At 35.5% G+C, this 27140-nt stretch overlaps 1 protein-coding gene across 1 annotated transcript in view; it reads left to right on the top strand.

The window, feature by feature from the left end:
* LOC145297687 (arrestin domain-containing protein 3-like) overlaps positions 1-27140 on the top strand; it is an 88199-nt gene that overhangs the window by 23028 nt on the left and 38031 nt on the right. Inside the window, exon 2 of the mRNA XM_080143884.1 lies at positions 25597-25731. Coding sequence (XP_080000010.1) covers positions 25597-25731 — 135 coding nt within the window. The remainder of the gene's footprint in view (positions 1-25596; positions 25732-27140) is intronic.

The following is a 27140-nucleotide window of genomic DNA, read 5'->3' as shown; positions in this document are numbered from 1 at the left end:
TTCGAAAACTTTCTTCTCCCACAGATACAGATTACTTCTTGATGGCGCGGGCTTTCCAAATCTTTCTGTGAAAGCACTTCGAACATCTTCCATAGTCATGTCATTCCTGATGCGGTTGTGAACCCAAACAGCAGCAATTAAGCGCTCCTCAACAGTAAATACACTGATGTCAGTCATAACCTGAAAAAATAAATGAAATAAATTGTTTTAACAACATTAGAATATTAAAATCAATCATATTTAACAGCATTAAAATATTAAAAATAGAGTGTCCTGGGACTTTTCGGCCAGTGTCCTGGGACTTTTCGGCCACCCTGTACATCTACTCTCATCCATTCTTTCAATGCGACTATACTTAATGTGTATTTTAAAAATGTCACATGACTAAACTAAACATGTATTTAAAAAATGTCGCATGACTAAAATAAACACATATTTAAATAATGTCACATAACGAAACTAAACGTGTATTTAAAAATGTCACATGACTAAACTAAATATGTATTTTAAAAATGTCTCATGATTTAACTAAACCTGTATTTAAAGAATGTCGCGTGACTAAACTAAACACGTATTTAACAACGTTACATTACTAAACCAAACACATATTTAAAAAAATGTCATGTGACTAAACTAAACGTGTATTTAAAAATGTCACGTGACAGTTAAATATAATTATATTTTTTGAAAAGACAATTTTACAAAATGTCTTCCAACAAGAAAACCATTCTACTCTGCATCAGTTCTTTAAATATTTTTTTGAAAATCATGCATCATTGGCCAACAAATATGGTAGCTTAACTGCACTGACAGATGCAAAAATCGTTTCTTATTTTTGGAATTCGATAGAATGTTGATATTTTTGGATGGAATCGATTCTACAATTTAACTAAAAAACATTTTACATTGTTGTAGTTAATTTTGAGCTTTGATTGTCTGAAAAGAAAATCAAACAAATTTATGATGTTTTCATATTGTTTTTTGTTTGTTTTTTGTTTTGTTTCTTTTTTTTCGATTCTTTTGTCTGATTGACTTTTTTGTTTGATTTGAAGTGGGTAGTTTCCTTTGTTGTTTGCTTCAAAGAGTCGATTGTCTATAGCGCAGGTTCAGAAGCAACTTTTTGCATTCCCGAAAAAGCGAACAAAAAAAAACTTTTATTACTTACTTTACTACAACTGCTTGTCTAAAATCGATTGAATTTCAAAAAGCCAATCTTATTAGACGCTGTATATTGCTACATTTTGACTTTCCTTTATAAATCTAGGCCATTTGTTTTGGGAAATTTGGAGTCATCGAGTCTGGGTTGGAAGCTGTTGTTTTATAACTAGAGGCTGAATAAGTAAAAATATATTGAATTTAACTTCAAGCAAATTTAATGTAAAATATATTAAAAATATGATATAAGAAATACATAATTTGTATATGTATTTCATCAACATTTCTAAAAAAAATAAAAGAGTTGGAGTTGTAGTACCATAAATAAAAGAGTTCCTTAAGATATCTTGACTAGGGTACTAAAGAACATTTGTATTGCAAAAGTTTCAGAGTCTGAGGTATCATTATAGCATGATAGTCCTATAGCCTGATGAACTATATATGTAAAGAAATTCCAGAGCCTGAATGACCATGATTGAAAATGTGAGATATTATAGTGCCAGAGTTTAAGGTATCATATTTAAAAGAATCACATTTGAAAGTATCATAACCTGAAGGAATCTAAAGTGCTTTGGATAAAATACCCAAGAATAAGATGTAGGAGAATATGAGAATAGGATGGATATTTCCCAGAATATTTGGTACAAAAGATGAAAAAGTTTGAAGTACAGTGATTCAAATCAGATATAACATACCAAAAGCAAATTTCATTTAAACATTTATCAAGTTCTCCATAATCCTGCTGGTGTTTTAGTATTATGTTATAATGCTTTCCACAATCACTCTAGCTCTTATAACATTTCCTTTGCAATTCATTCCTGGAGCAAGCATGGACCACAACCTTAAAACCTTAATCATTGAAACTGGTTTTAGTTCTTTGATAAACAGTATCCAAGTGAGAAACCCTATTTGTACGATGTCAAAATGAAATTAAAGTGTATGTTGAATTTATAGAATAAAATACAATTTTGTGAAAGATTGAATTGGAAGGAAGAAATTGTTTTAAATGATTTATAGATGAACTGATGTCTAGCAAAACAGAATAAAATATTTTTTTAGTTGTAAATTTGAATATAAGAATTTCCAAATAATTTAATGTGTAGATATGGTTTTAAAGTTTCAATAAAAATATTTTAAAACAAAAAATGATAAGAAATTTGTTGAAGTCATACATCAATAAACCGACAAGATGGTAGTAGAGGCAGTCAGAGTACAGCTCATGTGTTTGGTTTGTAAATGTTCTTAGGAATATTCAGTTTTGTTACATAGAATAGATTAAGTTATAAACAGTGTAAAATAGAATCAATTTTACAATTTCACGGAATTTTTAAAATGGAGTGATAATTGATCTTTGACATTAATAAAATAAGAACTTCCACCTTATTCCCTTCCCCTAAAACTGCGCATCTCGGGGGTGTTTGTTTGCCATGTATGCTTACTCGATTGGACTGGGTCACTCTTGTCTGACAGGTTTGAGGGTACTGGTTTGATATTTTGTTTGGCTGCTGTATTCCAACTTACAGTACAGGAGCTCTACCTCTTCGGTAGTGCTTAGAGCGGCTGCTTTATCATCAGTTGTATAATATTGTGATGTTTGTGGTGCAAACGCATGTAAAGGGATCCTCCACTCATCTCTGATGAGCTTTCCTGAAGCCACATTCCTGCATACGAGATGGTCTTCTTGTGTTGCATGCTCGTCTAAGGTAAAGTGAAACTATTAAATGAAATGGCAGCTCAATACAAAAAGAAAACGATCAATCCAGACACACATTTAAACAACACCAATTCGCCTTCTCCCTTGAGGTTCACATTTACAAATATTCAAGAGCTTAGAACTAACTTAGATCATGTAAAATCATTTCTCCTAGCAAGTCACTCAGATATCTTTGCACTAAGTGAAACTAACCTACATCACTACACCCTCTCTAATCACCTTAACATGTCTGGTTATCTCCCACTTTGTCATAAGGAGTTGGACAGATACATGCACGGACTTGGAGTCTGTATTTGCAACATCTTCCCCTTGATTAGAGAATCCAAACTAGAATCAGAAAATCAGGCTCTCATGTGCTTTAGACTAAACTTGCAACATAGCATTAGTTACATTTTCTCGATTGTTCTTGTCCAGAGCTGTACCCTAATCAACCATGTCTCTGACAGCATAGATGCAGCATTCTCTCTAGATACCAGCGTCCAAACACTTGTATTTGGTGACTTTAATGTGCACCACAGTAATTATCTTGGTTTCTTTAGTCACACAGACACAGCTAGTAGCAGCACACATATCTTTTCTCTATTCCTTTTTCTGACACAGACAGTAACGTTCCTGGCCCATCTCCCAAATCGGCAGTTTCAGCAAGCCTCATTTTGAGATCTATTTCTGACCACAGTTCCCAAGGATAGTGTTACAAATACTCATTGCCCACTCTGTAATGCTGATCATACTGTGATAATGATAGACATCACTCTAAACTCTCGATCCCAAGTTGGAGAGCCATTGTTTAAAACGACAAGGTACTACAAGAAGGCTGACTAGTAAGCCATCAGGGATCACACCAGAGATGATCCATTGAGAAAATATTTTCTTTTCCTGTGGAACAGTGCACAAATGAGACCACTGAATGGTTCAAAGCAGCAATTAAAGCACATTTTCTCACAGAAATTTTATAGCAAACATCACTCTCCTTAATGGTTCACTTCTACTTGTACAATTGCCATTTCTCAAAGGCAGTATACATGCTACAATTTTATCTAACACAAGTCCTGTGCAAATAGACAAAAGTATATAGAAACTAGAAATAATTCTAGGAGCAAAATAGCTGCAATTTCTCTTGAAACTTTAAAAAACACATTCATTTGCAGAAATTAGGAACTCACGATTTCTGGAAAATTTATAACAGGGTAGTAAATAAATAAAAATAATCCCCCCGCCCCACTATCCAACAATCTTGAGGTTATTTGCACAGCAACCGAGAAGGCTAACCTGCTTGTCTGCCGGTTTGCCTCCAACTCCTCTCCCTCTCAGATTTTTCTTTTCAGATAGAAACCACACTCAATGATCTGAAAATCACCCTTACAAAGTTTGCGATATCCTAAAAACCCTAGACACCTCAAAAGCATATGGATCTTACCTTATTCTGGCTATACTATTTAAAAAATTGCTCCACTGAGGTTGTTCCACTTCTCTCCAAACTCTTTAACAAATGCTTAACTGAATCTTGCTTTCACAGCTACTGGAAAATAGCTTCTCTGGCTTCGGTTTACAAGTATTCTGGTGGAAGAACTGACTCACTAAATTATCGACTCACTAGCCTCCTCCTTTTCTTCAACAAAATTCTTTGAGTCCTTAATCAACCAAGCACTAGTCCACTCTCATAGATACTCAACTTCTTTCTGACCTGTAGTATGTATTTAGGCAAGCCCATTCTACTGCAGATATCCTGACTATAATCTCTGAACACATATAGCATGCACTGGATAAGGCAGAAGAGACTAAGGCAGAGCTCTAGTTATATCTAAGGCCTTTGACAAAGTATGGCACGATGGTCCTCTCATGAAAATAAAATCATATGGTATTACTGAATGAATACTTAACATAATTAAATATTTCTATAATAAGAGAAAAATCCAGGTTGTCCTCGATGGTTTTATGTCAACACAATATGATATAAATGCAGATTAGCCTCAAAGGTGATCCTTGGACTGTTATTATTCCTCATTCATAAATGACCTCCCTGATAAGATTGTCTCCGAAATGGGTATATTTGCTGATAGCACCAGGCTCTATAACAGTCATGAAGGGAAAACAAATGAACACATATTTTTAAAATGGCTAAAATCTTAGAGGAAGACCTCTAGTTTGTAGTAGAATTGGAACATACATGGATGGTAACATTCAATTCTGCTAAGACTAAGCTTCTTTCCTTTAATAATTACAAGAAACCTTCTCAACAACTGATAGCCATGGCTAATGATACTCTACCTGAAAGCTCTATGTTCAAACTCCTTGGCTTAATGTTCATGGGGAACATGAATTGGAACAAATACATCAGCAAGGCTGTTGTGAAGAAGGTGGGCTCGCTCTACCATACTAGAAAGTTACTTATGCATGAGTATCTTGTACCTCTACAAGGCCACCATTCACCCATGCATGGAGTATTATTGGCTGTTGCATCTGTCACTAGTCTCTCACTCATAGACAGCGTTCAAAAAAGAGTTACCAACTTAATAGTTTCCACACTATCAACCAAGCTCCAACCTTTGTCCCATTGACAAAATGTTGCATCTCTTTGCCTATTTTACAAGTATTTTAATGGAAAGTACTCTATTGAACTCCAAGTCTTTTTACCCCTTTGACATAAATACTCCTGTCAAATCCAACAAGCAGCAAAATCCCACCTCTACACTGTAGAAACCCCTAAATACCGGGCAGCCTTCTACTCAAATAGTTTCTTCCCTCAAACAGCTAACCTTTGGAATTCCCTCCCGGGTTCCTGCTTCTCTGAATGTACTGACATGTACAAATTTAAGTGTAATATGAACAGACATCTTGCAGCTCAACTCTCTACATATTTTGTTCCAAATAGTAGCTTTTTCATCCAAGTGGCACTGTGTTTTGTTTGGGTGAAAAAGCAATTAAAAAAAAAAGTAGAAAAGACAGCAACCAAGGGTCATTCAGGTCAAAGCACCCATTGCGTTTGACTGTATTCTTATCAGAAAATTCTATAATCAATGTCAATATGCATTAGAGTTGATTGATGTTACAATTCCCGCTTTGAAATCGACAATGAACACATTAAGATGGTTGGAGATAAATGACACCAAATTCTCCAATTTAAACATGATTCTTTTTCATTATTTAATTGAAAAATTGTACTAATTTGATGATAAATCATGGAAAATCAATTAATACTGATTCTTGTCTCTCTCTTTGTTTGAAAAATTTACTGATCGCATTAGTGTATAAATTGGGTATTTTATTTGCTGAATAAAAGCTTATTAATGGTAACATCCTCTTTCGAGTTTATTATCACCAGAAAAGTTTGCTATCTTATTAATTGAATGTTCTTGAATTATATAAGCTTGTGTTATGTTCATGGTAAGGTTTATGAAGAGCATAATTCATAATATTGGAAAACTTCCAATTCAATAAGAGTTTATTCAAATGGTAATGCAAATTCTGGCATATGTCAATTTATTATAGCGCTAGTAGAAAGTCCTACAGTTGTCTTTGATTGAATGACTAAATAAAACCTTGTTATTGAAATTAGTCTTGCATGAGCATTGCTGACGCCTAACATAGCCATGCTCAGGTAAAGATCAAATAGCAATTGTACATTTGCTAAGGCCGGTGGAATTTACAAGTCAATGAAAATTGACATTTTTTTTTTTTTTTTACACAGTGATCACCACTTATTAAGGCCCGGAAGCCACTCAGGGATAAGGGTTATTGCAAGTACATTACGTTAGTGTGGAGATTTGATGAAGTGTTTACTTAAGGGGGCGGTTCATTAGGAATTTGTTAACGTTGGACTTGAACACATCCAGGTTGTAGTCCGGTGGGAAGCAGGCAGACAGAACAGAGTTCCACAGGCGTGCAGTTCTAAGAAAGAAGCTTTGTTCATGGAATCCACGTTTTGATTTAGGCATAGATATAGAGTGGGGGAAATTTTTCACAGTGGATTCATCTAGACGGGTGTTTTTTGTGAAAGATTGGCGAGGGGGGACCAGAGATTGGAGTTCAGACGAGCATCTGCCATGAAAATAACGATAAAACAAGGATAGGCTCGCAACGTCTCTTCTGTGGGAGAGAGGTTGCAGGGTAGATAAAACGGCATTCCCCACTAAGCCACGAAGTCTATTTTGTACTCTGTCAAGGCAGGAAAGGCTGTTTTTAGCAGCTCCTGCCCAGATATGGCAGCAGTATTCCATCCTTAGACGTACTTGGCTTTTATATAGATAGAGAATTGCATCAGTAGTGAGATATCTTCTGGAGCGGTAGAAGGATCCCACCATCTTTCCAGCGACCTTGGCAACAGACTTGATGTACGTGTTCCATTTCAGATCAGGAGTAAAGGTCAAACCCAGAAGCTTGTCAAAACACGGGGCCTCACCCAGACGAGAGCCATCCATCACAGTTGATGCCAGATGGGGATCAGAGCGTTGATGATGTAAGGATAGGAGTTTGGTTTTAGATGCATTAAAGGTAACCAGCCACGTCTTCCCCCACTGAACCACGCGCTCGAGATCAGAGGAGAGAGAATCAGAGAGAACTTTGTCATTTACAGCCTTTGATGTGTTGCTGTAGATGGTCGTGTCATCAGCATAGATGTCAATGAATGATTTAAGTATGTGTTTAGTGAGGTCATTGATGTAGATCAGGAAGAGAGTTGGGCCCAGGATTGACCCCTGAGGAACTCCAGCATTTATATTGCAGGCCTCGGATTAAATTAAAACTAATAAAATCATTTAAAAAAATATGATCCAAAGTTTCCAATCAAAATTTATTCAAAAACTCTGATTTTATTCAATGTTTGGTGGGAAAGTGTACAATTTGGATAACCCAGAAAATTTTGATATTTTATTGAATAAAATGTATTGAATTTTATAAGCATTGACTTTATTTTTAATGAATTTTATGGAGAAAAGAATATGATTATAATCATGTTGACGTACCGGTTCCTTCAAGATCACTAAAGTTTAAGCCAAGACCCACAAACTTGCAACTATTAGGTCATTAAGAATGAAATGTCTGATTTAAAACTGACATTTTTTCACAATATTATAAATGAAATAAATAAAATGCTGAAGGTTTAATCAAAACATGCACCCAATGCATCTTATTGGTAGCTTACTTATGCCAACAACAAAGAATTTTAGAGAACAAGAGGTGATGAAATGACTCAAAGATGTCTCTGCCTGTTCCTTGAATGCAAAGATTTTTCTTTGTCCAATGCTGAGTAAAAATGGAAATCAGTTGCTGCTAACTATGGTTACTAAGGTAGATGAGAAAGTATTGCATCAAGGTGTCCAGGAAACGAGGCAAGGGACAAGAGGCCAGCACTACTCTCTCACCACATAAACTAGAAATGCTCCCTATAATAAAAGTAATCCAGCATAGAGCATCTAACGTCATCCGTGGGTAGGATGACAAAGTGAGCAATACCCCTCTCAACACCATGATTAACAAGATTCTTACCAGAGTGTACAAAGAAGGCCTTGTACAATGCAAATGGTGTGTGAACAGCCAAGACATTAGCATATGGGTCGACGCAAGCTCTCTTGCTATCAGCGTGTCATTGATATATGATGGGACTGTGGTAGAGAATGCTTGATGATTACATCCAGAAAAGAACTCCCAACATATTAACCTTGTGGAATTTGATGCCATTATTAAAGGAATAAACTTGGCAATCATTAGGAAGACGATCACATAGCATTTGTAAGTCACTAAATGGATCTTGTATACCTTTACTGGCAGAACGAGGACACAAACCAAAGCTACAAGTGAGATGCTCAATTGACAGTAGTTTAAAACTGTAATAAAATTGGCGCAGGAATATGCACTGTCGATGGATGCATCCTTGATCAAATCTAGCCAAAACAAGGTGGATCAATTGACGAGAGTGCCTCAGAGATAGCTTGTTGCAATTAAGAGGAACACTGAGCCTGCATTACATCCATGAGTTCAGTCGGCTTGGCCAGATCAAGATTGTTCACCAATGAAGTGGTCATCCTGATGTGAGACAAACACTCTACTTTGCGAAACAGATTGACTCTGAGGTTTCCTAGGCCAGTGTGAAAACCGTCCTCAGAGAATGTGAAGAGTGTCAGTTAATCAATCCATCACCAATGCATTGGTCAGAGGGTGCTTTAAACATTGAACAAGCATAGCATCGAGTAGCGATGGATATGACTCACTGCAATTGGGCCCATAGTGTGACATTGATTGACTGTGACCTCACTCGATTTGCAATCTGGTGACCCCTTCCATGGCAACATGTGAAAAATGTAATCAACCAGCTGAAAACGCTCTTCTGTGAACAGGACCCAGCAACAGAGATTCTAATTGATAATGACAATGCTTTTCAGAGCGGCTTGTTTAAAACCTTCACAGATGAATGGACAATCCGACTTTGATTTCACTGTACATACATCCCCTCTGGTAATAACATAATCGAGCAATGTTACAGAATATAAAAGCGATTTCAGCCAGAAAACTGTGTACTATACTGAAAGCAGTATGCTGGTATAATTTTGCGCCAAAGGATAACATGTCCTCTGCTACAGCACCTGCAAGTATCGTATGTGGTTGAAAGGAATCAATGGAACATTAATGCTAACACAATCAACAGCAAAAACAGGTGACTGAATGTGAGTAAAGGCTCTACATGGACGATGTACCACAAAGTATGGAGTTGGACATGTGATAAGAATCATCAGTATACAGAACATATTGGCTGACAGAATTCCATGCCATGTGAAAGATCTAAAGGTATGCTTTTTCTGCTGCTAGTACAGGAAAACCAAGAGAAGACGCAATAGGTGCTGCATGTTTTATAAGACTAGATAAGTCACGTAAAGTAGCAACAGTTGCTGAGCATAAATGGCCAAACTCTAAGGGAAAAGAGTCAGTATTTCACTCACGCTTGATGCATAAATTCTGTCAGTAAGATTCATATGCATATGGTACAAAACGGTGATTGAAGGAAAAGTCCCTTTTGCAAAATGTTCCAATACTGTGAACTGTAATTCTCGAAACTCTACTCAAACTGTTTCTCTAGAACAGGGACTAGTTCGTTTAATATTCAGCAGAATTGAATATACACAAAAACCATTGGAAAACAACTTAAATTGAGAGAGGACAAGTGAAACGATCGTTGGTTTTCTCCATATTTCTTCTGTTGTTGGCTGAAATATTCAGGATATTGTTTCAATGCAATATAAACCAACATTAGATATAAATTATAAGTAGCCTTTCTTGTATATGTTTATATGTTGGTTACCTATAGGCTCTAAAACTTCTTGACAGAATTGTATCAAATGTAGCATAAAGTATCTTTGAAATATCAAGTGTTTCATAGGGGATAAGAAAATATTAATACAGTGTGACTCTGCCTACCTCCCCAAAAAATGCCATTCATGGAATCGTTAATAAAAATTCAAAAATCTTTCCGTAATTTGATGATATCTGGTACAAGTAAACTTCACTCTATTATTGGCAACACCAGACAACGTCTCACACGTGTTATCCATGGAGTCCGCGGTTGATATCAGTCAAGTAGTATGTAGTTATATCATTTTTCAGACTCTCAAACCACATTTTTTTTAATCTACCATGTTCTATGAAGTTGATGCAAGAGGTTGCGTAATATACATGACTAGATCACCTGACACAGTGAATGTGCAATGTTTCTAATACTAAAGCATCTGTAACATCACTAATATCAAGTTTCTGATGAAGTGCAATTAATAGGTTAAAAATAAGGTTCAATTATAAGTACAGCTGGTCGGATATTCGAGGTTTATATCATTCCCAACAGAATTATAGCATAACTGAATGCGCTTGATCTGATATAATTTGAATATAGATATTTAATTCCATAATTTTTGTTAGTATCCAATTAGCCACGAGTTCTCAAAGTATACATAATTCAAAATGAAACTTCAACAATAACTGCAATACTAAAAAGTAAATATTCTTAGGGTTCTTACATTTGTCAAGACCATCATCATTAAAAACTGAATTTAAAACAGTTCATGGATAGATAATGTTTAAAAAATGGCTTATTATTGCCTTTCAAAATATTGTATTTTTCAGATGCCATTTCGTGTGTCTACTTTGTATTAATACTAAAATCAAAAAGAAAAGAAAATTTGATCTTCAAACTCATCCACCTCAATCATATGTAAAACCGAAAGGGAAATAATATGGCCATACGCCATAATTAAAATAACCATAAATTGTAATCTTAAATTATCGATCCATGGAATTATAGTCACAAATCTACTGTCAATTTATAGTTTACAAATAGATCTATTAGTAAACTATAGTTCCTATTAGTAATCTATAGGTTACTAGCAGATTGATAACAATAATTAATCTATAACAGTCAATATTTAGATATAATTTACAAGTAGATTGATGACTATAATTCGATGTATCTATAATGCTAGCAGTTAAAGATCTATTTTTCGAGATCCATAGAATCATAATCACAAATTCTCTAATGAATAATAATTAAATATCTAGTATTATAGAACAATAAAACTCTATTGTCCATGCATAAACCATTAAAAGGTCAGATACTTATAGATCTGCGGAAACTATTATAGTCCCAACTAAATCTATATAAGTTATATTCGGTTATAAACTTACTTCCCTTTGCAACGAGCCTTTCATCAGAAGTAATTCTGCTCAAATGAGGCAATTTCATTTATAAACTTGCCGGCTTGTGACCTTTTGAGTGCAAAAATATAACCATGCAAATGAAGGCTGATATAAAGATTGAAGGAAGAGCAAGACATGTTAGAATTAGAAAGATTATTTATTGTAGACTAACTGCCGTTACCCAAGTCATATAAATTCTGGCAAAATTTAATTATATAATTTCTCACAGAAGAGACGTTGTTAGTCTTTCTTATTATTTCGTTATTTTCATGGGAAGTCCTCGCTTCAATCTCTAATTTCTCCCTGTAAGATATTCACAGCAAGAAGTCGTCTTATTATCACTACTGCAATAGGTATAACATCAAATGAAACACGTTACGACGGGGTTGTTTCCCCGAAGGCTACAACATAGTCAACTTCAAATCTAATGTCAATAAATACTTCCTCTAAATCATCTTCATAAGTCATCAAATTTTATTTATTGCATTCAATATATTAAATCCTCTCATAATATTCATCATTATTCAACTTTTAATCTATCAATCTCATTAAAACTTATTTAGCTGTGATTAGTGTTAACTTATTATTAAAAAAGAAATAAATATTCATTTTTTTTTAACTTTCGTGTTGCTTGCCATTAAAGGTTCAATGTGCTTATGGTGAAAAATGTTTCAACAGAAATTTACAAGCATCACAATATTGTTAAGTTTTGGGAGGGAATTACAGATAACATTTAGTACAAACAAACCTCAGTCTATGCTTGACTTGTGCATCAAGTTTAATTCATGAATGTTCAACAGTTTTGTTTATCACTATTTCATGATAAACATGTCTGGATATGACATGAACAATTGTGAATAACTCTAACACACTCATCTCTTTGTACTGATTTTGAATGTGATGGTCCTCTTCAGTCTAGGAATAATGTGGGATTGTTTGGATGGACATTATCTTTGAGATAATACCATAAATAAAAATATGAATATGAAATGTTCAGAATATTAAGATTCAAGATGACATTTCTTATTGATGAGACGATTATCAAAGTGACCAACCATATCACTTAATGGCAAAAGACCGTTGGATATTTCTGATTGAAACTCGGTGGACAAACGAGGCATAGACTGGAGTTTATTTGTATTAAATGTGGTTGACTTGCAGAAAGAATGGTGATTAACGAGTCTTTATGTGGAATTTTATTGGGAGAGGGGGGGGGCAACCTGTATAATGAATTAAAACGTGTAATTCTTTGTCTTCGAGTGTTTGACACAAATGCAGAACCTATGCTATTATTGCAAAAATATTCTAATCAAAATTAAGCGTTGAATTAATTTTTACATTTATTTGAAAAAAAAATTGCGTTTGATCTTATTTTTATGGAAATCGCCCCAAAGTGCAAAGCCACTTGATGTAAGGAATTAACAAAGACAAAAGACGCCTATTGAAAAGACTAAGTCTACAGATAAGAGGAAAACAGTCAGCAAAATAGAGTTCCATCAAACTACAGTTATTGGGAAGAAGCTACTGAAATAGGAATCTGTATTACAATGAGATATCAAAGGATTTGATTGATGAAGACCAACAAGTCAAACGAGCTGAAAAAAAGGAAGCAGGAAATAGATCAGAAAATTCTGAAGAACACATGTCATAATAATATTTATAAAAAAAAAAGCTCTGAATATAAGGTTTTCTTTTCAATCGCATCCCCAGTCATAGAGACAGAAACAGCATAAATAACATTGTAAATAGCTATTCCATGAATATTCTGCATTCAGAGGGGAAACTTTCTTTGTGTAAAATCAAACAATGATAAAATAAGAATTGGATTATCTGATTATTCAAACTTACTATTCTCATCTTCGATATTATTTTCACAACGTTTCGACCCATGTAACTTCTGACCTTCTTCAGGTGCATCTTGTCAACCATATATATATATAAATATATATAAAAGGCAAAATGTGTGTGACCATTTCATGTATGTCTCGCAAAGGCTTCTTTCGCACACGCTCTCGGGGTCGTTACGATCGCTTACAACTATTTATATAGCCCCTAGATAATAATATCTACGATTTGGAAATGCAGGTCGCCTCTACATTTATTTATGTCGACTTTTATGAGATTCGCGCTATTTCGCTCTGTCCCCTGTTTGTCCTACTTTTTATGTATAAATAAAGTGAAACTAAATTCAAACCGTGCGGTTCTCGGCATCACGCCAGGAAACGTCCAGAAGCAATCAGATTTGATCAATGTGGGGACAGACTCCTCTTATATCAGACAATTGCTATTCAATCTGGACAATGGGGAGCTGGTTTCCCCCTCCCCAACATCTGTTGGGGAAAAAACAGTCAAATTTGGGTGAGCAAAAGTTAATTGCGTGACTTCTATTTGACCTCATTAATTAGGTCAAATAGAAGCAGCAGAGTTAACTTTTATTGCGCCCACCTCTTTTTAATACTTGAATAAATAAATTCAAATGTTTTCCATTGTATGTCGCGGTGGCCCAGTGGTTAATGTCGTACGTTTCTTTTTTCACACTTTAATTTCCAACTTTGCCTCAAGGGTTCGGGTTTGATCCTCATACTCACCTACCAAAACTTTTTTTTATTTTACCCCCCCCTCCGAAGTTTTGATTTACCCAAAACCACACACACCTCAAAACACCCAGGCATCGTCTAGTCTATATATATAAAAGCGAAAATGTGTGTTTGTATGTATGTGTGTTTGTTTGTATGAATGTATGTGTGTTTGTATGTCTCGCAAAAACTTTCGACACAGGTCACGGATTTTCGCCAGATCGGTATCATTTTTAAACTTCCAACCTTCGCCCGACAAATATCGAAAAATTGGCCAAAAACGTTAATTCCTTCACCCTGAAATCAGTAGTTTTCTACAGGGGGGGTTAGCAAACCCGTTCTCTCATGACGATGTCGCTTCTACGCATGCGTCATTGCGTCATACAACGTTGTAACCTGATTTAGTTTAAAGATAAAAAAAATGACCTAATTTCGTGTACGTCGTCTTAGGTCAGTTGGTTAGAGCCCTGGGTTATTATCTAAAGGTTTTGGATTCGAATCGTGGTGTGAGATGTCTTCTTTTTTTTTTTTTTTGATTTTTTAAATTTTAATATTGAAGCAGGGTTATTTAAGACATTTTTCATGTAACGTTCGTTTTTCTGGTTTTTTTTTTACTTCGCTTATTCTTAGGTTTCATTAACACTCCGCCCCACCCCCGCCCGACCACACACACCCAAAAAACACCCGTGCAACGCCGGGTAACCACCGATTTTTAAAATTTTAATATTGAAACAGGCTTATTTAAGCCATTTTTCACGTTTTTTTTTGGGGGGGGGGGATTTTTCAGAATTTTTAAAGAAGTTTTAACGTTCGTTTTTCTGTTTTCTTTTTTGTTTTCGTTTTTCCGATTTTTACATTTAACATCGTTCGTTTGCCTTATGTTAGTTTTTTTTTTTAGTTTTTTTTCGATTTTTTTTAAGTTTTAATTTTTTTTTATATATGATATTTAATTTTTATTTAATATTTAAAAATATTTACTTCGTTTATTCTTATGTTTTGATTAACCCCCCCCATCGCCCGAGCACACACACCTCTAAACACCCGGGCAACGCCGGGTACCTCCCGCTAGTCTATATATATAAAAGCGAAAATGTGTGTATGCATGTATGCTCGCTTTTTGTGTATATCTCCAAAAGGCTTTTTTCAGAGAACTGAACGGTTGCCTCACAACTTCTTAAAGCTTTTTATATTGCATGTAAATGATAATATCTACGACTTAACAACGGTAATCGCTTCTCTATTTTATTTGCTCGACTTTGAAACGTTAAATATTTGACATTTTCGGATCGGGATGTGTTACTTTCATTTTTCGGCATAAAAAAAGCAAAACTCGATTCGAATCACTGGCCCACGGCCAGTGGTCTCTAGAAAGCTATTTAACGTTTGGTCAATATCGGCTTACCATCATATCAGACGCTTGATTTCATTTCGAGACGAGACACTCCCCCTAATAAAAAGGGAGCTGGTTTTCCCCACAGTTAGGTAAAAACAAACAAAACGGGTTATTGACCTCATGAAAAACTGTCCTGCAGAAAATGTTAACTGCTGAATAGCTATTGCTTACGATGGCCGCATGTGCATTAAGCTTTTTCATATAAAAAAAAGACACTGTCCCCGCACTCAAAGTTCACGTCAATAACTCGTCAAAAACGGCCACCTGTTTTGTTTTGTTTTTTCACACTTTACTATTTTCCAACTGCGCATCAAGGCTTCGTTTTTTTTTTAAACAACCAACGATTTTTCTGTTCATTTACCCAAAAACACACAGGCATACAAACACCCGGGCAACGCCGGGTACCCCCCGCTCGTCTATAATATAAATCTCATCTGTCTGTTTAAATGTATGTATGTCTAAAACTTTCGACAGAGACGACGGATTTTCAAGATATTGGTATCATTTTGAAGCTCCACCCTTTGGACGACAAATATCAAACAATTGGCCAAAAAAATTAATTCCTTCACCCTCAACTGGCCACAGGGAGGGGCCGTTTTTTTTTCGCTGATATTTTCGAAAGTCATCCCATCTTGTTGATTGTCTAATCTTAATTTAAACCTATGTCACTACCGGTTTAGTGATTGGCGCAACAGCAAAGACATCAGGGTTTTTTTTTCACATTCTTTTCCCTCTTCACAGTATGGTACGGGTTCGATCCTGCCTGTTTGCCTGCCTATTACCACTTTTTTTTGTTCAACACACACTATCAAACATATGGGCAACGCTGGGCACCCAGGCTAGTCTATAAAGGAATTTCAAACTGAACCTTTTTTTAATCCAAGGCGATAGATTGTTCTCATTCCATCAGCCATGACTGTGTAGAAATGTAAAGTAAATGTCATTCTTAGTTAGCATCGCCTGAAGTGAGAATTGAACCTTTAACAAACGAAAGATTGCCACTCAGAACAGATTATTAGTTAACACCGTTATCTGTGGTGACATTTGTTCATGTGTCGTTGTGAGAATAACATTCAAGCTAAGAATAGTATTCTAAATAATCCATATTCTAAATCCTCATCTCAAAAATTCCACCCACCCTCCAAAAAGATTATTTGATGTGAATATCAAGGTCAATCTGATGAGGAAAGAGAAAAGGATGCGTCAGACAAAAATGGAAAGATAAAATCTCATGGATTCGAATTATCATTTGAAAAACAGAATGTGGAATAGAAATAATGACACATTATTTATAAGATGTACATCATCCTGTATTTATCTTATATATAAGCAAATATTTTTTTTTACATATGATTTCATTTATTTATTTATTAATGAGTCACCATTTATGAAGGTTGAAAGAATAAAGATTAATGAAATAGAGAATTAATTGAATGATGAAAAATGTAATCAGAGGATTGAAAATAATGAATGGAAGGAATAAAATGTGATGGTTTATGATAAGTATCTATTGACTTAGGATTTTTTAAAAATCAGGGAAGCAATCTTGTGGCAACGTGTTCCACGGATGAGAAATTTGTGAAAAGAAATTCTATTCACGAAAATTATATTTGATTGATGCACATGAAGGAAGAAAGGAAATTTCATTGCAACAGTGGCATTAAGGCAAGTTTGTTAAATATGTGAACAGGAGTATATGTTTCTAATTCAAGTGCTTTATTTTCAGGAATATAAACAACAGTTTTGTGTATACATTTTTATCAGAAATATATTATACTATATTCATCTTTCGAATTGTTACCCTCTTTTTATTTATTGACATGTTCACTATGTTTCTACTGAATGATGAGGACAGCAGTCCAAAACATGTTAATAATGTAACATATTTCTAATATAAATTTATACACAAAGGTGTTACGCATACACCTGAAAATAAATCAATGAAATTAAAAAGACAACACTGGACAATTATTTATCAAAATCGTTTTTTTTTTTTGTTTTTTTTTAGAAATTGTGTATGAGATATGTCGTTTAGCATTATGTCTGTCTTTATGTATGAATCAGAATTCGTATTGAAAGAATAATGTCGAATAATCACAATATCCGTCTCATAAAGACTTTAATTTATGCAAATGGTTGGAAGAATAAAATCCGGCTGTTGATGCAGAGATGCACCACCTGGCAGGAAGAATAACATCCTGCTTACGAGGGACGTGCAATAAGTAATGTCCCTGACACACTTCTCATAGCAGTAGAGCAACGAAACTTGGCACAGTTATTAGTCTTTCTCTACATAGGAACCACCCAGAGTTATGCATTTCTCCCATTGTTTGATGCAGCTGTGGAGACCGTTTTTGTAGAACACTCCAGGTTGGTCCTCCAACCACGACTTGACTTCAGAAATCAAGGCTGCATCATCTGGGAAACGCTTTCCTTTCAAAAACAACTTCATGGCTGGGAAGAGGTGAAAGTCAGAGGGTGCAAGATCAGGAGAGTAGGGAGGATGGGGCAGGAGTTCATAACCACACGCCCATGCTTCTGATCTGGTGACATGCGAGTTGTGGACCGGAGCGTTGTCCTGCAGGAGGAGGGTACATTTGCTGATCTTGCCCCGCCTCTTGATTTTGATAGCTTCCCTAAATTTCCTCAGAAGTGAAGCATAATAGGCTCCTGTAATTGTGGTACCCTTTGCCAGGAAATCTGTAATCACTACTCCGTCCTGGTCCCAGAAGACTGTGAGCATGACTTTGCCAGCAGAGGGCTGCACCCTTGCCTCTTTGGAGGTGGTGAGTCCAAGTGCTTCCACTGCATTGACTGGGCTTTGGTCTCTGGATCATAGTGATGGACCCAGGTTTCATCCTGTGTAATCAGTCTTTTGAAAAACTTAGACTCATCTTCTTGGCACATCACCAAATTCATCCTCACCACTCAATGCGTTTTCACTTCTGGAATGGTGTGAGCAACCTGGGAATCCATCTGGCAGACACCTAATGCATATGCAAATGGTAATGAATGATAGTTTTCACAGACCCGTACTTATCTTCACATCTTGGGCTATTTGACGAATAGTAATGCACCGATCTTCCAAAATGGCAGCCTTAACTTTACGGACAGAAGCCTCATCAATGGCAGAAGGGGGTCGACCAGGTCTGAGAACTGTTTTCGCTGACTTCTGGCCATGTTTGAATTCACGATGCCAGCGTTTTACAAGGTCATATGATGGGGCATTATCACCATAAGTTTTTTCATTTCATCAAAAGTCTCCTGTGGTGTGCATCCTTTCAAATACAAAAACCGGATCACTGCTCGACATTCAACAGGCTCCATTTCACACCTGACTCAGTTCAAACACCTGTAAAACAGAAACCACAATTAGTTCAGAGCTGTAATTTACCACATAACCCGTAGAGATATAAATCATTGCACATGCAAAATTTCAGCTAGATCAGACAACTAGAAGTGGGTCAGGCGCATTATTTATTGCACGCCCCTCGTATATAGGAACACTTTAAGCACATCTATAGACACAATGGAAGCAATGCATACATAATCTAAATAAACAACACAAGTTAGGCGCCACATGCCAGAAAAGTGGGGCTATATTGAGTGTATTAGTGAAATCCCAGAATAAGCATGCCAATTGAGGACGTAGGTGTGTCTAAAAATGTTGCATTAACTGACTTAAATTTGGATTGACAAAAAAGACATTCAATGGACATATTTGTTCAACACAAACAAAAAAGTAAAGCTATACCACCAAATGTTCATATATAAGAATTTGTCTTCCTTCAAAGAATAGTCTTGCAAAACCTGCATGAGTTAAAAGAATTTTGCTTGAAGAACAGAAAAAAAAACTTAGGCAAGAAATATAAAAAAACATCTGTAACGGGCTACTCGTAATTAAGCAATAATAATTATGCTATAAAATATTAAGAGTTTATTTAATAAATATATTGTAAATTATTAAACATTGTTTTTTCTTTGTGGGATATTCTTATTGATTATTTGTTTTTAATCTGATTATTTAACTAAATTATTATGTATTATTGCATAATATTAAGTATTATTAGCAATGAAAGTTTCATTAAATGCATACACAGAAATACATTAAGAAACCTTCTTTTTGCAATGTTTGGAACTTTTGCAAAAAACTTTTTTTTATTGTTTTGTTCTAAGAGGGTATGAGGCATTCTATAGGATACCAGGCATTCACCTGCTATCTGATGCATTCAAAGAATAGTCTTGCAAAACTTGCTATCTGATGCATTCAAAGAATAGTCTTGCAAAACTTGCTATCTGATGCATTCAAAGAATAGTCTTGCAAAACTTGCTATCTGATGCATTCAAAGAATAGTCTTGCAAAACTTGCTATCTGATGCATTCAAAGAATAGTCTTGCAAAACTTGCTATCTGATGCATTCAAAGAATAGTCTTGCAAAACTTGCTATCTGATGCATTCAAAGAATAGTCTTGCAAAACTTGCTATCTGATGCATTCAAAGAATAGTCTTGCAAAACTTGCTTTCTGATGCATTCAAAGAATAGTCTTGCAAAACTTGCTATCTGATGCATTCAAAGAATAGTCTTGCAAAACTTGCTATCTGATGCATTCAAAGAATAGTCTTGCAAAACTTGCTATCTGATGCATTCCACCAAGCGATCTTGTTTGAATATGGTTCACCGGATATATTTGAAAGGTAATTTGTGAAATTCTTTTTCATGAGTCCAGTTGCTCTTATAATTACTGGAATGATATAGATCTTCCTAATATTCCAGTTTCTTTTCATGCAGTACATAAGACCTTGGTATTCCATTAGCTCCCTTCAGCTCTGCTTAACCTATCATTGTGGAACACTAACTTCTATTAAGATAGCTTCTTTCTCCTTCTTGTCCCATATAACTATGAGAGGTTTAATAGCTCCATTTTCTAGGTACATAGTTTTTGGGATTGCATAGTCATAGTAGATGGTGTATTCTTTCTGGTATATGTTCCCAGGACTTGTTCCTGCATTCAATATTCAACTTTTACAGATGGTCCAGAGGAGATATTTACATATTTCATTGTGTCACATTGTATAGTAGTCATTATATAGTAGCCATTGTATAGTAGCCATTGTATAGTAGCCATTCCCCCATCAGAATCTTGCAGGTGGATATCAGGTGGCTCACACTATGCGTTCTGTATGTATTTCTGTGTAGCAGAACCTGCAATCATCATTTTAAAATCATTGGTCATCAAGCCTTGATCTTGAGCAGCCATTAAAATCCTCTTCTGATCATAGTGGAGTGATTTTATTTTTAGCCAGTCTATAAGGCCTTCCTTTTCTATATAGTCCTGGGTGAATTCATCCAGAAAATATGATTGATTGACCTATTCTTCCAGATTTTTGCAATGGATGGTCTTTGTGTAATTTTTTGCAACATTTTAGGCTATTTCCATCGCAGAATTGTTTTCTAATTCTGTCTCATTTGTAAAATAGTTTTGTCCAAAATGTTTGACCTGTGATGGAGGTTGTTTTGCTGGCTCTTGTTTTATGATGTTTATTTATCATCTTAAGGTTTGAATTTTGCGAGCTGATCAGATATTGTACAATGCTTACGATGTTGATGATCAATTTCTGAGAAACTCATACCTGCTATTCTTCTGGTCAGATACAGCCTAGGCAAACATTGGTTTCTGTATGTTATTTCAAAAGAAAGAGAAAAATATTACGTTTTCCAATCAATAAACTTTGAAAAAAAATAGACAAAATTTATTAACATTTAAACAATGTATCATCCGTTTCTTTCCGGGTATATCAACTTTTTGGGGGAGAGTGTTGTGAGTGTAGCAAGAGAGGAAATAATGTATAAACCACATTTATCTGCACTAAATCATTTAATATTGTTATCCGTCATAAATTAATTACAATAGATGTTATGCCAATATCCAAATATTAAAAGGGCATCTTTTATTTTGATTAATTTTTACAATATATGATATTTGTAATTTTTATAAATTTACACATGCATGCACACACACACACACACACACACACACACACACACACACACATATATATATATATATATATATATATATATATATATATATATATATATATATATATATACAGTGATGATCATATTTATTGGCACGGTAAAATAAAAGTTAAATTTTGTCTAATAAATTCTAAAAAAGGGATTAAATTAAAGAAAATAACAAAGTATATTATGTATTTTTAACTGGCCTTTCCGATGCAGCAATCGGATTTTAAAAAAAATAAATAACAAAGGAACAACAAACATAATTGCAAAAAACCCTTGTTCAAAATTATTGGCACGGCTTTGTTTTTCTTTTAGTATCAGTATAATATCAATCAATTTCCGGTTTACGTGCTTTCTGAACTTTTTTATAGCCATATTATGCTTGTTTAACGCTAATTCAGTGAATAATTTTTTTCAGATAATTTTTAGATAGCGATTTATTTAAACTATTATAAGTGACTAAATTATAATTTTCAATCGCCATGGTTAAAACTAAGGAACACAGCGAAGACGTCAGGAAGCTTGTTGTAGCATGCCATACCAATGGGGAGGGCTATGATAAGATTTCAAAGAAGCTAAACCTTCCCAAATCCACTGTTAGAGCTATAATAAACAAGTTCAAATCGCAAGGCCACATTATGAGTTTAGAGGGTAGAGGGAGAAAAAGGATTCTTTCCCCAAGAGATGAACGGAAAATTGTTCGACAAGTAAAACAAAACCCAAGGATCTCTGTTGGGGAGATTGTTGATGAACAGAGCACCTCTGGAGTGAATGTATCTCGACATACAGTTGGTAGAGTTTTGAAGAGAGCTGGTTTAAAAGCATGTCGTCCGAGAAAGACTCCCTTATTGAAGCCTATGCACCTGAAAGCAAGGCTAGCCTTTGCAAAACGTCATATTGATAAAGATGTTGCATTCTGGAAACGTGTTCTATGGACTGACGAAACGAAAATAGAGTTATTTGGCCATAATAAAGTGTCTTATATTTACAGAAAATCTGGCGAAGCTTTCCTGCCTAAGAACACCATACCCACAGTGAAGCACGGTGGAGGCAGTTTGATATTTTGGGGATCCTTTGCTGCCTCTGGACCAGGGCGACTTGTTAAGGTCACAGGTAGCATAAAAAAGGAAGATTATGTTAAAATATTGGATGAAAACCTGAAAGACTCTGCTAAAGAGCTCTCACTTGGTCGTCGTTGGTGGTTCATGCAAGATAATGACCCAAAGCATTCGGCTAAACTGACTAAGAAATGGCTTGAGGACAATCATATTAATGTTTTGGAGTGGCCATCACAAAGCCCAGACCTTAATCCAATTGAAAATTTATGGAGAACATTAAAATTGAGGGTAATGCAAAGGAAGCCTAAGAATCTTATTCAATTGGAGGATTATTGTCAGGAAGAGTGGGCTAAAATTACTACTGAAGAGTGCAACAACTTGGTTGTAAACTATGAAAAGCGACTGAGGAAGGTAATCAAGGCCAAAGGCTATACAATTAATTATTAAATAAATCGTGCCAATAATTTTGAACAAGGGTTTTTTGCAATTATGTTTGTTGTTCCTTTGTTATTTATTTTTTCTAAAATCCGATTGCTGCATCGGAAAGGCCAGTTAAAAATACATAATATACTTTGTTATTTTCTTTAATTTAATCCCTTTTTTAGAATTTATTAGACAAAATTTAACTTTTATTTTACCGTGCCAATAAATATGATCATCACTGTATATATATATATATATATATATATATATATATATATATATATATATATATATATATATATATATCGGGCTGTCCATCAATTTGGACGATGATGCAGAGGTCAGTTAGTGTCCATGTCGAAGGTGCGATGTGAGTCTGATCGGAGCACTGAAACCCCGGCCGCAGATGTGACACCTGATGGCAGGAAATCTGGGTAGTGGCGCCTGTAGTCGCACTCTTTTTACTTCCTCTCTCGATTTTGACAATGACGGCTTCAGCAAGAACACGACCATCATACTCCAATCGCCTGAGTGCAGAGATCACGCTGCGGCTTGCAGTCTATTAAACCTGCTGGTACACTCTCACTCCATCGCCACAGGACTTTTACCTCTCTCCCAGCCTAGGCAAAGTAGGAATAAGCAGCTTGCCCAGTACTGCTAGCACCCTCTCCGCTGAAAGCAAAAGTACAGAGGCAAGGATGGGCCAGGACAGTCTGCACACATGCAATCAGGCACATCCGAGGCTGAGGCAGACCCGAGTCGAGTTGTACATCACCCTTGTTGGCCGCGTCGGCACTGCAATGCTGGTTCATCCACTGCACAAGCCATTGGGATTCCTTCCTCATCCGCCAAGAGCATCGTTGACCAGGCTTTGATTTTTGTAACCCTAAATAGGGGGCGAGGGGGGGGGCTAGTGGGTACTACACCTTGCCCAAGGGTGACCTAGCACTGCAGCAACGACTAAGGGGTAGTGACGTTCTCCCCAAAACTCTGGACTCCCGCATATATATATATATATATATATATATATATATATATATGATTTTCAGAATGTGAGATATTGTATATAATAAATTCCACAGTCAAACAACGTCGCAGCCCACAAGACTCGAGTTTCGCCCTCATTTGGGCTCATCAGTTAGACATCCAAACTCAGGATTCGAAACCCGAGCCTCTTGCATGCAAGGCAAGCACTCTACCAACTGAGCAAACGCCCTGCACACAAGAATTTCAAATAACCAACAACAATAACTGATGAGCCCAAATGAGGGCGAAACTCGAGTCTTGGACTTCCGGTTCTTTGACTGTCATTGCTCTTGTGGGCTGCGACGTTGTTTGGCTGTGGAATTTATTACATATTATATATATATATATATATATATATATATATATATATATATATATATATATATATATATATATGTATATTCTATGTTAAAGTTGTTTTGTTTATTTTTCTCACTTATATGAAAATAAGATAAAAAAATAATTATTAATTAAATAAATAACAACAGATGATAATTAATTAATAAAATGTCTTCTTTCAAAACCAATGTGCACGTATCACAAAGTTTTCTCAAGGCATTTCCATGAATAGTGGCAATGAAGAGATGCTTAAAAAGCCAAGTCAGTTCACGATGGCAAGTCATTAACAGACTAAAACTGTTGAGGAAGACACAGGGCTTAGCACTCTACTTGTCTCCAAGGTGATCAATAAGAACATATATCTGTTGAGAAGATTGGCATAATTTGATTGCCTGCAGTTCTCTGCTGACGCTGCTTCACATCCAGAGTTTGTTGCCGAGTCGATGAATTGATACTTGAAAAGGAAAACACCGTCAGGCCATCAAGTTGTTGTCCATTCGTTCTGTCAAACCCAAACTTGTTTGAGTAAGATAAGATGGACTCCTTCAGTCTTTGACAGACTGTGGATAACCACCATAGAGGTGCCTGCACGTGGAATTTCTGTGGCAGGAGGTGCACAATCTCCAACCACACCTCTTCTGGGTCGATATTGTTAAATATCAGTGGCAAGTGAAATGTATGTACAGGACGACTGGAAACAAATGCAGCACCTAGAATTCCCAAACGGTCACCCATCTGGTACTAACCAGACTCGACGTTACTTAACTTCAGTGATCTGATGAGTATATACTTGTTTGAGGATCAATGGTAAGGCAGTAATATCTAAAGCCTGTTGATATCATTATGAGCACTGTATCCAGAGAATCTACGGGCACTCTTGGTACATAAAAGGATGTGGAATCTGTAAATGTCGACTGGCTTACCACAATGACACTTACGAGTGCGACTTCAGTCTTTATCCTGATCCTGATCGTGTATAAGTTGTTCTGCCTCCCCCATTTGCTCTGGAATAATGAAACCAGCCCACCTCAAATCGGTGGACAGGGCATACATCAGGTAGTTGAGAGGAGATTAAATTAAAATATCAAAACAAAAAAACTGGCTTTGAATAAGCCACAAAAAGGTACATTTATGACAAAAAAATAAAACTTGACAAATCAAACGAAAAACTTTATTGTATGAAATCAATTATGCTTTTTTATCTTTGCAGGAGTTTGGATCCAGTTTTGGGGAAGAGCTTATTTCAAAGAAAGTGACAGCAGTGCATCTGACTGTGGATCCAATTTTGGTACTGAAGATGCCACAGAAACGTATTATTACTTTAACATGAAACTCTATGAATCTGGTAAGTCTCCTTTCTTATCATTCTCTATCTCCTTCTCTCAAATATATCAACTCTTTTTCTCTTTTTTTCTCATCTAAAAAATAATTTTCATCTCAATTTTCTTGTTTGTTTATTTGAGAGAATATCAATAAGAAATTTAGGAATCTTTATCTTATCTGACCATTATTATTTTTTAAATTGTATTTCCAAGTTTAAAGTTTTATGACATGTTTTTTTTATTCAATTGTAAGGTAAAAGTACAGAATAGGTACAAAACGTCTTCCCCTCCCCATGTTAAGAATGGCTTAAAATAATAACGTTATTATTTCAGCACGGATCACTCTCTGCATGAGTACCACTTTTTTGTTTTATCAATACTCTACTACTTCTTCTTCTTCTTCTTCTTCTTCTTCTTCTCATTTTAAATAGTTTTTCCATTGTTAGACTTCTTCATTTTTAATCTCCAAAATGTTCTACCACTTTATTACTCTCCTATGTCTTCAGCCACCAACGTTTTCTAATTTCTTCAAAGTCTAACCACTTTTCACAGACAACCTATCGCCAGTAAAGCTAATTTCTTAGAATTTTTTTAACACATCTTTTCCACATAGTTGAACCAATTGAATCTTCCGCTTCAGATAACTTCCTTCACCTCCATTGCTACCAAATCTATTATAGATGATATTTTTCTTGAAATCATAGATCTGCCAGTTAGTTTAACATGGATTATAGAAGTCAGATCCATTATTTCGAATGCATTAATTTATCAGATCATGCAATATACAACTGTCCTCTGATTTTCTTATGTGCGACTGATACAACACTTCTGCCATCGAAAGCCAATCATTCACAGCCTCCCAAACTATCTAGGATATCTCCAAGATATTTAAAATCAGAAACATTCTTTAGTATCTTGCTAGCTAAGTCGACCTCAATTTGAAGACCCTGGGAATATAGAAAGATAACCTCTATACGTAATGAACATATTAAGTGGGCATTCATCACATTTCTCAAACCAACTCCTGTGCAACATGTCACACAAGGAATTTCTAGCTTTTTCCCACATTTATTCTTTTGATACATCATCAGAAATCAAATTGGAATAGTCAAAAGAGAATCAAACACATTTCTTGTCAGAAGTGAAAAGGGTAATACATATGAAATAGTTGGATTCATGCACACACACACACACACACACACACACACACACACACACACACACACACACACACATATATATATAAGTTTAGTGGTTATATTTAAATTCTGAAAAAACAACGTATAGACACATATATTCGAATCAAGAATTTATTGTTTGACAAAAGGAATATATAGAAGGGGTTATGTTGATTTCCTTAATCCATGGATTTTCAATAAAGGCTCATATCATCAGAGGAAATGAAATGCGGTTAGCAAAATGTTCAGCTGTG

The sequence above is a fragment of the Euprymna scolopes genome, chromosome 18, assembly GCF_053919585.1.
Source record: "Euprymna scolopes isolate OS-2025 chromosome 18, ASM5391958v1, whole genome shotgun sequence".
Taxonomy (NCBI): domain Eukaryota; kingdom Metazoa; phylum Mollusca; class Cephalopoda; order Sepiida; family Sepiolidae; genus Euprymna; species Euprymna scolopes.
This window is presented reverse-complemented; position numbering and strand designations above follow the sequence as displayed.